Genomic DNA, 15903 nt, shown 5'->3' with positions numbered 1-15903 from the left:
AAAATGTACATCTTCTTAACATCAAATCTATAATGTTTATGCAAACTTATGCTGAAATAATATGTTATATGTAAATTGTAAATATATTGTAAATATACTTGGGGAAATGTATTGGTATTAATAAATTGCCTTTAATTACATTTATATTCATTTTGTATTAACATTAAATCATAATTTTCTATAAAAATTCTAGTTCTGTAGTAATTAAAATACTATTTTCTTTATCATATGAGTTTTCAATCTTATTGTAAATAAAATCAGAGATTTATTGAATATTATTCTGATTGTCGATCTACATTAATTTTCTTAACAATATTTTACATATGTTATTGAACTAATGATAATCAGTTCAGTTATCAAATAATTTTACGTAATTAATTAAATTATTGAAAGAAATTCACATATATTTTATTGCATTGTCTTTAAATGTTAAGTATAAACTCTTATATTATTTAAATTACATTTTTCAATTGAAATGGAAATGTTTAATTCATACATTAGTCTAAATTCATTCACAGCTACATATTCTTAAACATATTAATAAGAAATAAATATAATGAAACATAATTCACTTTCCTTAACTTGCTAGAAATTATTTTATTAAAGTAAATCTTACATTCCGTTATGACTAAGACTTTTGCATAATTTCTTCCAATACACAGTATATTTTAAACAATGGTATATTGTTTACTTAGAATATATTTTTTCTCTTTTAATATTAATATAAATACATTCTTATATAATTTATTAAAAAAATGTTCAATTCTCTTTCCTGTCTTACTGCATATGTCACGCACACGTACGCGCGCGAGCGTGCCTGTGTAGATAGCTTTCATAAATAGAGATAAAATAAAGACGATATGAATATTTTATTCATTTCAAACTATCGACATTTCTTTAATTTAAACATGAACGTAACAATAAACCAAACAATTATTTAAGAACTAATATTAGACATTTTACAATGTTGATTCGATCGCTGAAATTCGTTGTTAATCACTTGATACTAATTACTAAGAAACTTTTGTAAGATATTTTATATGCTTTTTCTATTTAATGTATATTATTTCAATCATATTCATTGTTGCACACTAATAGATGAAGATTACTTACAACATCCAAATGAAGTAATATAGTAACAATATTCAGATATATATAAAACTACAGAATTTTCTTCACAGATCTTAAATCAAAAAAGAAAGAAAAAAACAAAAAAAGAAAGAAAAAACAAAAAAAGAAAGAAAAACAAAAAAAAATTAACACGTTTACCACACACATTTTATGGTATAATGATATTATTTCACAGCATAATTTGAATTTCATTATAAATTTCTAATTGAGAAAATCATATCAACGTTATTATAATGATATTACTTCATAGCCTTATATTCATTAGTTTTTTCATTATGAAATTTAAATTGGTAATAAAATTATTTATTTATTCATAATTATGAATAATTAATAATTTTTTGATATCAAGTAAAGTTTTTAAATAGAAAATTTAATATTATAATAGCTCCGTTCGTTCTATAATGCTGTTATTCTAATTTATAATAATTTTCAAATACGGACATTGTCTCCCTATGTCAATGTCGGCGGATTTAATGTAATGGTGCTGCAATCTTTCGGAGCAAACTAACACTTGAATTAATAGGAAGCTTAAATCAACTGTCGATATAATGTAGACGACGTTTATTTTCATAATATTTACAAATTATTTATTATGTTTATGTAGAAAATGCGATTACAAATTTTTAAATGAAAAGGGAATCACTGAAATCAATTGATGCAAATGTATATAAAAGTACTTTCGGCTCAGTAAAGCATTTATATTAAAATTTGAATTTATTTCTAAAAGAAAATTTCTAACTAAACAATAAAATGTTTAATATATAATTTTAATAAATATAATTGTCATAATCACGATAAATCAATCAAATTACGTAGACGCACTTTTATTTGTCAGAAATTTTATTAATACAATTTTTGCAAATGTTACCCATGGCCGATAATGTAGTTACCTTACAAATCATTCAAAACATTTGGAAACTTGTAGATATCAATTTTTCTTTTTCAAAAAGACCATTTTATATACCAATGTCTGTAAATAATTACGTAATATAATATTCATTAATTATAAAATTTCAATTTTAATTGTACAATCGTTTTATAAACTAATTGTACTTACTAATCACATTAAATACAATCTATGTAAATTTTTCATACAGATTACTATTACTAGATTATAAATAATATTGAATCGATCTTTTGTAATTATTTGTTATTTGTAAAGGCAAATGGTAAGAATGTATACAACAATAAATGTACAAAAATTTTTTTATTAATATTAGTATATTTCATTTGATGTTAATAGGTGAATGAAGAAAAATTTGAAATATCGTATGAAAATTGTGTTTTTATTTTATAATTTGAGTATAAAATTGTACAAAACAATTAGCTTGCTTGACAATTAATGATAAATAATATTTTTAAAAATATAGACAAATTTATAATAGTATATAATACTTTGGGTTACGTACAAAATTAACAGTGTAAACATTACATTACTATCGAATCCAATCAAATAACGAAAATAATGAATGCCTAGTTGGCAAATTTTAAATATATTTTGCAACGATATTCAATATACGAAATTAAAAAATAATAATTATTTAGAATGCCGTGACGAAAAAATAATGTAGTTTCTATTTATGTTAAAAAAACATATGTTTAATTTACTGAAGCTATTCGAAAAATTATGTTTATAAAATAAGAGTAAAAATATTGTACGCCTAAATTTTTTCATAAATAAATAAATTAATAAAACTAATTAATGAAACTGAGAATAATGAAATATCGGATAATCACAAGTTTATGCTCAACATTCTAAGCAATAAATAAATAAGTTGTATAAATTGTCATTATATCAGAATATAACATGATCTTGAGTCTTGAGTATTACTTTTCTATAAATACCACGAATTTACCAAGAGATCATATAGCGTAACGTAATTGTTTATGGTCTTGGTAGACCTACACTCACGCGCGTGCCTAATGTGCCTAACTACATTAATTAACGTATAATTGCTTTCGATAATTAGCTGCTTTCCGTTTATTTGGACATTAGAATCGCCTGATTTCTATTTAATACAGAAACTCCCTCATTACAAGGATTTTCACATTGAAAAGTAACATTTACTTTGTCTAATATTTTATAACAAATTGTTTAAAATAGAGAGTCTCTTTGAAGTGCGATAAAATCGGCTTATCATTTAGGTCCAAGTTTTTGCACTTTTTTCCACATATTTTCTTATAAACTATGTAAGTATACACATATATACATATATACATATATACATATATATATATATATATATATATATATATATATATATATAATAAAATGATTGTCACATTCATTAGCCTTAGAATTACGTTAAAGCTATTACAGCTTTTCGTCATTTCTATTATCAAGACCGTCGTCGTCATCATCATCATTAGTTGGAAAAACTTATGTATTAATCTTAAATTATGATACTTGAGGCATTCAAATACTTTCATCTTCACGTATTCATTTTATTAAGAACAACGCGATAACAATCCTAACTAGTAAATACTACAGGAACTCATTATTGAAATATTAAAATAATTTCGAGAAGCCAGAGAAACCAGTCGTAAGTAATATGACCTCAGTCACTCCGCTGCTCGAATTATCCATAAGATTTTCAAACTTAATATAATCGAGTATCTCGTCTCCCTTAAAAAGCTAAAGCTCCTCTCACGCGAATCTACAATTCAATCGCAACGCCGGATGATTGATTATTAGTAATTGAAAGCGTGCCTCCACGCATGTATGTAGTCCTTATATTTGACCAGGATACCCCAATCGCGCACCAGCCGCCTCGTATCATCAACAGGTTGTCGATCGGCGTCGCTCATGATGCTGCGCTCCACTCGATCCGGCAGATGCAGCATCGGCAAGGATACTATGCTCGTCTCCACCTCGCAGATCATCATCTTCAAGTAGGACTGGGTGGTGAGCAGGGCATCTTGAACCTTGGATCCCTCGTCCTCCACCATCTCTTCCAATGCCACAGCGAACTTCTGCAGGTCTGTGTGAAGTTTCGGTAAATACTTCACAAGCTGTAACCGAAAGTCAAGTATGCAATTTTATTAGCATGAATTGTTTGATTCACCGCATCAATTTCCAAACAGACCGCGTGCCCTAACGAAATTTCATAATTGTAAGCGTTTTCATAGACAGTGGAGTAATCATGATTTTGTGTTTAAATCTTTATCCAGACTTATTAAAAAATTCATAACAATAGATTGAATAACGAAAGAATATAATGAATTTCAACCGGAATTGCAAATTTTTCAGTACTTTCGTGAAACTTAAAGAGCAAAGTACACTCGGACATTGGCAACAAATTAATAAAAACCATTGTGAAACGATACTTTCTATCAATATTTCTTAATGCCATAGCTAATATAAAATTAAGCAATAAATTATTTACTTTATTATTTATTCGTATTAAACGAATCTTTATACCATTAATTTTATCGTTAGCCTTGGATAAATGCATTGCCAAAAGGATTAATTAAGAATGTTAGTTATAACTTTAATTATACCATATCAGCTGAATGAAAAGCCAAACCAATAAATGATTCGAATTTTTATTAAATTATATAACTCGAGTTATTCTTATGCATGAAATGAGCTGGATTTAATACAATCATCAGGCCAACAATGCCGTCCACTATCCTCCGTCCACATCATCATCCCTTCAACACGAGGGAGAGAGCCAATCGACAAAGCACAGACAAAGCTTTAATGCACTGAGCTTAAAAAACAAAGACGGAATTATAATATAAGGCCGTTTTATCTCTCGACACAGTTGTTGTCGTCTCTCAGATTACGCAGCCGCGCGACCCGGCTAGCATGAGCAAGTGTACATTGCGCACAGCAGCGCATCGTGCCCTCTCTCTTTTTATCTCACTCTCCTACTCGCTTGCGCGCACGCACGCACGCGCTATCTCTCTCTCTCTCTCTCTCTCTCTCTCTCTCACTCACTCACTCACTCACTCACTCACTCACTCTCAACTGTCGACTCTCGACTCTCGACTCTCTTCCTCACGCAATCGCTGCTCCACAAGCGCACGCATACACTTACGCAACACGCACGCGCAAGTACACCTCTATAATACCTCTTACTCATTCGCGCGCGCACACACGCACGCAATCATCATCTCGCTCACTCTCACTCGCACTCTATATCTCTCTCTTCGTCTCTTACTCTCACTCTGTTACTCTCACCGGGCGCTTTCAAAGCAGAAGCGGCGCGCGCACACACCGGCTACCTTGCTCCTGCTCGCCTGGTACTTTATAATAATTACCGTCTCATTAAAATTTGTTATTTAACGTTAATCAATTGCCTCTACAGAATGATGTAGAAAGGGGTTGGAAACCGTGCAAAAACAAGCTCGCATCATCCCCCGTATAGGATTCCGTTATTCCACTCGTTTCCTCGTACATTCAGGTCAAGATATATTTTAATATGAAAAGGGGTAACTACCGGGGGAGTCGGAGATAGCTGATCACAGTGAATTTTCATGATATTAAACTTGAAGAATTTGCGGAGGGTCTACTTGAAGTGCGATTAAGTGTATTTGCGTTAGGTTTAGAGCGAACATGCTATGAAAGCATGTTTGGGGTTTAAGGTGAAGGTCGCATAGCGATAGACAGATAGAGAGAGAGAGAGAGAGAGAGAGAGAGAGAGAGAGAGAGAGAGAGACTAGAGAATCACACATACGCGCCCGCGCGCACATATGCATATACATACATACATACATATGTATACACACACACATATATATATATATATATATATATATGTGTGTGTGTGTGTGTGTGTGTGCGCGCGCGCGTGCGTGCATGTGTGCGTGTGTATATATAAATGTGAAGCTTTTTATCACAAATTGATAGCTTTGAATTCAAAGACTTTAATATTTATTATTGATTTGGTAAACTTTTTATCTCCGTACTTTAGAGGTGAGAATGTTGTTAATTCTTTCAAAGAATTCTTCTTTCTTCTTCGATTTTTGTTTTTGTTTTTGTTTTTGTTTTTTTGTTTTTTTGTTTTAAATACGTTACGATAAAGGATTACACAGTGTTATATTATGAAAAGAATTTCGAAAATTATCAAGGACAAACAAATCCTTACATTATATTTGGCGAAGAAATGTTGAGTGCTTTCCGTTTCATGAAATTAATGTTTTTTTTTTCGCTTTTTACGATGGTGTATAATCGATTGCGATCATCGCTCGAAAAAACTTTATTGGCAGCAGCGAAACTTATATATTACCAATATTATTCTCTTACGAAATTTATATCTCGTAACTATATCTTATCTCCTTTAGTAAAGGCGCATGTCTTTTTAACGGTAATACAAATATAATTATCTCTCTATTTCCATTGTCTTTGGATTTATTGTGTTTTCATTGATGCTTTCCGATAAAAAAATATTTAATTTCTTTACGACTTCCTCGTTATGTTATTGTCTGTAGCACACGTAGATTGTGAAAATTATGGAAAAGCTGATTGAAAAACTTCATAAGAAGTGTAACTGAATTTAAAATTCAATGATGAAAGTTAATTATTTCATTTATTTGCCAAATGAAAATCAATTAATAAATTACCAAGTTTCCTATCAATATTTTTATTTCGTAATATATTACGTAACCTAATAATCTACTCTAATTTTTAAAATTTTTCATATTTTTGTTTAGTCCGTATGAAGATTTTGACGATAAAAAAATTTTAATCTAGTCGCTTTTACAACAGATTATCAGTATTTAAAATAAGCTGTTAAAGCACAGTTTTTATACATTACATAATTATTTCATAATGCATCGTAAATATTGAAAATCGACTTATGAACATATAAACATGTGAATGCATTAACAAACAATTAATTCGTCTCTTTGTTTTATAGGTTAGAATGGAAATGAACGGGGCCTAGAAGTCCTGAAACTATCCAATACTTTTCCATTTTGCCGAAAGCTCTAACCGTAGTATTAAATAAAGATGAGCATATTCCAGTATTTTACGTTAACATTCCCTACATTTAATTGTCAAGGAGCTTATGGTATTCTTAGATAAATTACAAGACTCGATCAATGTTCCTATCAATGTTCGAATATGTATTGTAATCAAAGTGCGTCAGAGTGAAGTATTACTTTATCATCGACAGGGAAAATATATAAAAAATATACTACAAAGCTCTAGAATGATAAAACTTAGCGCTGATATGGATAATAATCGGCATTAACAAATTTTGATTTACGAAAGTAATCCAAAGGCAATTTTTTTTGTTGTTGTGACAATGTGCATTGTGCAATATGAATGTCATCCAATGAAATATTTAAAATAATTTTTGTTAATTAAATTTTGTTGGAAATTTTATTAATATTCGTATTTTCATTGATTTCAAATAGCGCGCACATCGACACTATTTCACTAAAAAATACTTAGAATACCGTAAGGAAAAAAAATTACATACCCTATTCTCTCGCATATGCCTATGTATAAACATATATATATATATATATATATATATCACTGATTTACGGAATAAAAATTTTCTTTGCATAGCTACGAAAAAATTGAGCTAATCATCTAAAAATACGTATCTTTGCAAAGTTATTTGGAAAATGCGAGCTTTCAACCCGCCTGCAAAATATATAACCTACGTCATAGAGCGTACACGAACACTACTCACACTACGTGCGGGCTACGTACACTAACAACGAATCGCATTTACTTTTTCAAATGAATCAAAGCAAACAAATCGAAATTTTACACGTCGAGTGAAGCAATTTTTATATTTTACACAAGCGCTTCGATCCTCGAGGTGTAGACATTTTCTGTCACGATTATCCAAATAGACGGACACTCCTCAGATTACGAAATGTTATTGAAAAAATATATTACGTATAATTTTGGCAAATACATCATCTCACCCACGACTAATTTAAATTCATCATCAATTTGAAAATATACCATATTCTACTTTCAAAAATCACTAATGCACATAACGAATCATTGATTATTATTGTTATTATAATTATTGTTATTTTATACGTCTCTGCTCACCTTTTTCTTACGTATTAATTTAACCTTTCGAATAAGTGATTGAATGTGCTCAGATTCTTTAATTTGAATGACAATCTTAAGAAGAACGATCGGCTTCTCACGCATGCCGGACGGATGTGTAGGAAATACCTCGATGAAACTAATGTTCCTCTTAAAATCATTGCTACATAAATGATCAATTTGCCATGTCCAATAGATAAGCATAGCCAATCACTGGACATCCAGTTCAATTTAATAGAGAAATCGTGAAAAGCGAAAGCACAGGAGCGCAAAGCTTCCGTTACGGCATCTTTGAAAGCAACCTGTCAAATCTTAAGAGATTCGATATCATAACAGCATCCGGCATAATTCCGTGTCTAATTTTACCGGTCAGGCATGTCAATAAGTATACTAACCAGCTGGGGCTTGATGTGGGCGAGCTTCTTAACCGAATGGACGTCCTTCTTGCCAGGTAACCAATTAGGTATGTACTGATGCTCGTGGACGCCGATCCTTACACTCTCATAGAGGAACTCGTAGTCCTTGCTGAGATAGTCGTTCAGCATAAGTTCATGCTGGATACGGAGATTCTTAAGACTCGTTCGTATCTCTTCGTCGAGATCACGTGGGTCCGCGTAATCGCGTTCCCCATTGTCGCCGCAAGGTAAGTGCCAATAAGGCACCGGAGACTTGGAGTAGAACGGCGCGGAAAGCGCGATTGGCACTCTTGCCGCGACGAGCACTGCCGATACGATTAAGAGAACGCTGACTCCCCGGCTTAGCATCTCGCTGAGATTCTGCGGTGATAATTCGTAATAGTTGCTTATTAGGATGATGTCTCTCAGGAAACACGGAACTTGGGATTTTGCACGTACGAGCGCGGGCGACCGAGAGCTCAGCGACTGACATTGTCAAACTCCGCGGCTTCCCCCTTTATATGTACGATAGTGTAAGCAATCGTTACGCGCGCGTAAATATCTCCTCTCTCACTCCCGCTTGTGCGCACGCCCACACACGCACACAGCTCTCTCTCTCTCTCTCTCTCTCTCTCTCTCTCTCTCTCTTTCTCTCTCTAGCTTTCCTCACCGCGAAACTCCGACTTTTCGCAATTCTTAACGGACAGAAGCCACGCCGAGGATTCCACCGCGTGGCTTTACGCTTAAGCACGTGTTTAAGCGAGTACCCACGATAATTGTAGCGGCCGATTCTTGAATGAATGGCGCACTATTACGATTGAGGATGCCAATGACATAACGCGAGATCATTCATGAGGATTTCCTACCGGGAGCTTACGTAGAAGCACACACTACTATGTTGTCTCTTGCGTAGTAATCTTTGTTCCTTAAACTATCAGTGATGCAGATTAAGGCAATTTTATATTAATGTTTTCTCTATTAGAAAACTATGTTCTCGTTGCATAGCTTAAAACATTTGTGAGTGCAGGGGTATCAATATAAATTCTAAAAGTTTATAATTATCTCTGAAATAATCCTGTTTTTTATTGAAAAATTTCAATTATACACGACTATAATAAAGATCATACTGATTATTATTGTTTTTGTTTTTTCACGAATAACTAAATTCCTTTTAATTCATTGATTTAATTATTTAATACAAAATATTTGACATTACGTATCAACAGTTTCCATACAAAATTAATCGACCAAAAGAATTTGTGTTAAATTAGACATGCGATTCGACTAATATATATATATATATATATTATTCGTATATTTCTTTACTATAATAATTATTTTTACTTATGCATGTTTAAATAATTACATGGTTATGAAATTTTGTAATTTCGAATTCGTTATTTATATTAGTATTTAACAGCTTTCACATCACATTTTATTACGTTCTCTTCAAGCTAATATATTTCTAATCGAGTAGGTTTTTTGAAGAAAAAAAAACTTAATAATAAACAATATTAAAAATATATATAAAATACTATAAACTTAGGGCTATCTTAATAAATGTTTCATTTTCTCACTTTAACATTTGTTATATTTCAAAGATTTGAAATATTCAGCATAAAATTTCATTTGTGATAGTTATTTTACAGGAGCTTTCCATTAAATATCGAGTAAACGTATTATTTGTAGTAACTTGTCTGAATTGATGAAATAAAACTATATAAAATGGTTCTAAGTATTTAAAAATTAGTATGTTATGTATAATAAAATAGCAAAATGTAATAATTTTACTAATATTAATTAATATATTATTTGGTTTCATAAAATATGTCATAACTAGTATATATATATATATATATATTCTTTGAAGTATAGTAAATGATGAATTTGTAAAATATAGTAAACAATACTTTTTATTGTAACTACGTACAACTCTAGTTTTCGAGTAAAAAGGCCTACTTCGAATACCTATTAATTACAATATGAAATTTAAAAAAAAAAAAAAAAAAAAGTTAATCTCTTAAGATTTTCAACTTTTAGCAATTTATAAAGTGATGAAATTATAGTTTTCCAATTACCTTACATTAAAATATCTTTTATGTTTTATAACGGAATATAGAAAAAGTACTGCGAAGAACGAAATACGTAATCGGGGACTGACTCAATTTTATAAACATCATGATAGTTTTATTTTTTTTTTCTTACATGTAATTATAAAAATTATAAAAAGTTTATATTGTAAATATTACACGTAGTAAAACAAAGTTCAAATAAATTATCAAAAATTGTAAATTGAACATAAAACATTGGACTTTTTAAAGAAATCGATAACAGTACGTCAATTTTTATACGCTTGGTGATGTTCGTTGGTACGAAGAACAGTTTTTAAAAATATTTAAATATTTAATCATTAATAGATGAAATTTCACGTAATTGATAAATTGTAATGATTTTATGAAATTTATCATAAATGATCATAATATAATGCATACAAAAGATTATGTATTCGATGCTTTTCGAACAAACTCTTCCGACTGATTTCACTTTTGATACTTGAATACCATATTCCTAAGTTTCGCGTATAATATATGAAATTTCATTATCGTTTCATATAACTTTAATGTTATGAATTAATTACACGAATTTTTAACAATAGTGAATAATACTGATTAACAATTTATTCAATTTTACATTTATACGATAGCAACGGCAATAAATCAAATGATTGCCAGTCGTAATTAAGTTATAAAATAAATATACGATCTATCCTAAATTAAACATTTATCATGAAATAAATACCGTTTTGCCGAATAGTCGATCAAATAAATCATTTAATAAATTGCCGAAAGTTCAAATATAATATAATAAATGCTAAATTCAATCGCAGTTGCTGAAGCTAAGGGAAAATTATGCTCGTAGTTACGTGACAAGGCATCACCACACGGACACTACACACCTATACATCCTCTTGAAGAAATTATTATAAAGAAAAATTCGTAGTGGTAGTAGCGTAGTACATCAGGTCCCATTCAATCTACATATCCGTGGCGGAAAAAGTTTCGAGCTTTTAGAATCCCGTCGGCAGATGCACGCAGCCGAGCCGAGTAAGGCGAAGGGAAATAGCGCTTAGCTCAGACGTAAATCGCTCGTGTTTGCATAGTGATTCATGTGGGAAAGTCGGCAGCGTCTGTAATCAGCTGCGCTTCTCGTTCAATTAGACTTGGCGCGCTGAACTCGCGTACTGGACTATGACGTCGGTGTGCACATGTCGCGGCCGTCCGATCTTATCATTCCTGCGCGGGACGTCGTCACGTTTTTTTTTTCACTTTGATGAAACACGCGCGCTACTTGATCTCTCGCTAAGATTAAGATTCTCGCTTTATCTTCCCACTGAAATCCCACTTTGTTGGTCTTTCGTTTAGACTTATTGATACGTCGAGCTTTACTCGTTCGGAGCATTATATGGCATCTGGGTGTACGCGAAATTTCGTGAAAACTCTCGTAAGTATGATTTTGCTATTAATTTGGAAATTAATGGTTTGCTTCATACCGTCCCTTTTCAATTCACCCTTTTCTAAGTAAAAGTTGCAACATTCAATAAGGTCCAAGAGGTAAAAGGGTTGTAATGATATTGCTTCATCCGATTATATAATATACAATGTCTTTCGACGTATCTCTGCTGCACACGCACTATTATTATTATTATTATTATTGTTTGTACACTAGAATAAATTCATTAGCGAAGAAAATATTGTTTTTAGTATAATTGCAAGATTATATTTTATAAACAAGATGTACTATTGTAAAGCTTTTCATTTAACATATAAAAAAATATGTTTATCAGTTAAATTATATCGACTCTATATTGCATTGTACCTTTTCATATATATATATATATATATATATATATATATATATATATATATATATTGGAAATTCGTAGTTTAGGAACGACACGAATAACGGAAGAATAACAAAATATTTATTATATTTATTTATCCTATGTATATAATTAATATTATAATATTCTGTTATAATTAATTAAACATTATAATTATAATTATAATTATAATGATATGTAAGTCAAACGCATAAAAATGATAGAAAAGTAGCTTTAACGTTTTAAAAGAAGAATATTCATAAAAGTATTGTTTTCTTTTTACTTAAATAAATTATCTGAATATAAACAATATTATTACTAAATACGTGCTACATTATATTTATCATTAATTATGATTAAAAAAATATGAAAAATAATACACTTTATCCATTTTATTTATATTGTAATAGATTAGAGTTCGATCATTATAATCAAAATAATTATAAATATATTTAGATATCTGAAAATTATTCCAAAAATAAAATTTATCGCTAAGAAGTATATGGTATTATATAATGTATAGAATAAATTTTGAAAATCACAATAATATTCTTAGATCTATGTTTTACGCTATAATATGTGATTATTGATTTTGGTTTCAGAATCTTTTTCAATAAATAATTAAAATTTTATAAAGCAAGATTATTTTATATTGTGAAAATTTACATGTAATTTACTATGAATCATAATCACAATTCCTTTTCTTTAATTTCAAATTAGAATATATATGTAAATATATATATATATATATATATACATACATACACATTTAATTCATAATAATGTACTTACTACGTTATTACAAATACTTTAAGCAAGTATATATACAAATAATTATAAATATTTTCATACAATCTATAAAATGTATCTAGCTAGACGAATAAAATGATGTTTAGCGTTAATATTAATTATTATATTAAATAAAAGACATTTTTTCTTTTAGAGAAAGATTATATTTGAATAAAATAGTTTTGTTTAATTGCTTAATGTGATTTTTCTAATTAAAGAAACTAAAATGTATAAAAGGAGCTTTTCAATACATCTCACCACCTGTCTTATATAATGATATATTAAATATTTTTAATAATAATTAAATATTAAATGTCTGTATATAACTGTTATTCAATCTATATATCACTGTTTTTAAATTAACATATCATTTGTTATCCATTTTCAATTCATATTTTTATAAAATTTTAATTCGTTATATTCTAAGATAGTGTATTATACCAAATATGGCGATACCATAATTATTAATGAGATTGAAGATTAACAGATAACCGTGAATTCACTCTCATATTAACTTCCCGACGTTTACTAAATATGTGCAAGTATATATTTCTTACAAATTGAAAGAGTTTTTAATAATAAAGCGCTCAATTATTTCATCGGAATATATATTACCAATACCTCTGTATATGCACATTAATCAATTATTTTATGAAAGACTGTAATAAATGTGCTACGTATCATGCTTTATTATTACTAATAAGAAAATTTTAGTCCGTTTTTTACCGAATATTCTCGGCATCTGATTTTTAAAATATTAAATAAATGAAAACATGCCAAACATTAATCTTACTCGGTAGTCCAACAATCTTTAATATTTCTTTAAAATGGAATGATTCTTTTAAATATCTCATAAAAAACTGTCTAACATGTAATTATTCATGGCCAAGTGCAATGTAGATAGTAAAAAGAGATAAAGTACAACTTACTCATAGTTGTGATTATTGCTTTATTGACATATACGTAATAGAAAAATTTCTCGATTAGCTTCTAAATGTTTTATAAGTGATTTCAAATGCAAAGGAATTAAGGTCATAATCTTTAGAAAATTTTAATATATTTTATTATACATTATATCCATATATTTCAGCTACGATAATGAAAAATGTTAACTGTAATAACAATATAAGTGACGTCGTCTGCCATTTCAGACTAAACATGCTAACAATAATTTTACAAGCTGAATTGTATATTCTTTTTTTATAAATAAGAATAATTAAAAAAAAAAAAAAAAAAAAAAAAAAAAAAAATTGAATTACTCCTATAATTGTAAAATAATTTAAAAAATTAAAAAAATTAATGTAATAAATTTTAATGAATTATTTACAAAAATTGTGTAACATAATTGAATAGAAAAAGTAATGTTTTAAAGAAAATTGCTAAATTTTGTATTTGGCAAAAATGTTATCCGCCTGTTCAGTAAAAACATGGTTTATTGAAAATAATTTTAAATCTGATGTGCACAATGAAGGAATTAAATATATTTATTAATATATTTATTAAATTATTATTAAACATTTAATATTAATCATATATTAAAATTAATATATGGAAAGTTACTATATAACATATAATACCATTTCATTCTGAATGGTAATATTTAATAAAATTATCGAATTAATAAATGATTAAAGGTAAATCATACGTAGCTGTTGTTGTATTACATAAATAAATATATTCGCATACTTCAAATTCAATTTGTATTATATTAATTATTTATAAGAAGAAATTTACTAAATAAATGAGATATTTTAAAAATATTTATAAAAAGTGTCTTGAAAATGAGTAAACCATTCATTATAATTTATTCATCAATAGATAAATATTAATCTACATAGGAACAAACTTTGCATTAGATGCTGCAATGTTTAAATTTCAATTAATAGACAAAGTTTATGAACACTGTTAGATATTATTATATTATTATATAATAATGTGATGTATAGAATATTTTAAGACCTTTAACAGTAATATTCCATTAACATTTTTAACCTCCGTAATAATGTTTGTATTTTTTCTTTTTCTTTTTTTATTACAGTATAAATATATTCAATTATGAATTAAATCTTAATCACGAATAAGATATGACCTGTGAGGAAAAATGTCTTAACTCCTATATCGCTACTTTATCTGCACGAATATTATTAATTATCATAATTTTCCTTTATAATTACTTAGAATTATCAATTAGCCTCTTAGCCGATGATGATTCTACAGTTACGGATTATTTAAAAACTATGACCATTGATTAATATTATTAAAACAGTCTCCGTAAATATTATCAACAACAGCATCTTAAAAGTACTGCTTAATCTAATATTTTTCCAATAAGTATGCAACATCGTCAATCGTCAACTTAATAAAAATCAAGAAATGTATAATTCCAAGCCGAATATCCTAAGGAAGATGGAAAATTTATTTAGCAAAGGTTGCGCAGCGGCATTAAGGACAACAATGGAAAATGCAAATTTGCAATCGTACCGCGAATTTGTTTAAAAGCTTTATGCAAAATTCGGTGAGTTTTTATTAGCTATCAGTGAACCATCAGCCAGATTGAAATTCACCAGGCTCGTCCTACACGCACAGACACAGGCGGAAAATACACTTGTGGTGGGAGGCGGCGGTGAGTTACAGTGCGGTGGATGTAAATCGATTGCAAAAGGACGTACTCGGATGCGCGCACC

At 29.1% G+C, this 15903-nt stretch overlaps 1 protein-coding gene across 1 annotated transcript; it reads right to left on the bottom strand.

The window, feature by feature from the left end:
- Positions 1-3756: 3756 nt before the first annotated feature.
- LOC105363669 (uncharacterized) lies at positions 3757-9027 on the bottom strand. Its single transcript, XM_011501419.1, has 2 exons — positions 8551-9027; positions 3757-4143 (listed from the first exon to the last, which is right to left on the bottom strand). Exons 1-2 carry the CDS (start codon positions 8917-8919, stop codon positions 3823-3825), a joined length of 690 nt encoding a protein of 229 aa, XP_011499721.1. The 5' UTR covers positions 8920-9027; the 3' UTR covers positions 3757-3822.
- Positions 9028-15903: the final 6876 nt, after the last annotated feature.

This window comes from Ceratosolen solmsi, unplaced genomic scaffold, assembly GCF_000503995.2.
Source record: "Ceratosolen solmsi marchali unplaced genomic scaffold, CerSol_1.0 scaffold3, whole genome shotgun sequence".
NCBI lineage: Eukaryota > Metazoa > Arthropoda > Insecta > Hymenoptera > Agaonidae > Ceratosolen > Ceratosolen solmsi.
The sequence above is the reverse complement of the archived record's forward strand: the minus strand, read 5'-3'. Positions and strand labels throughout refer to the sequence as shown.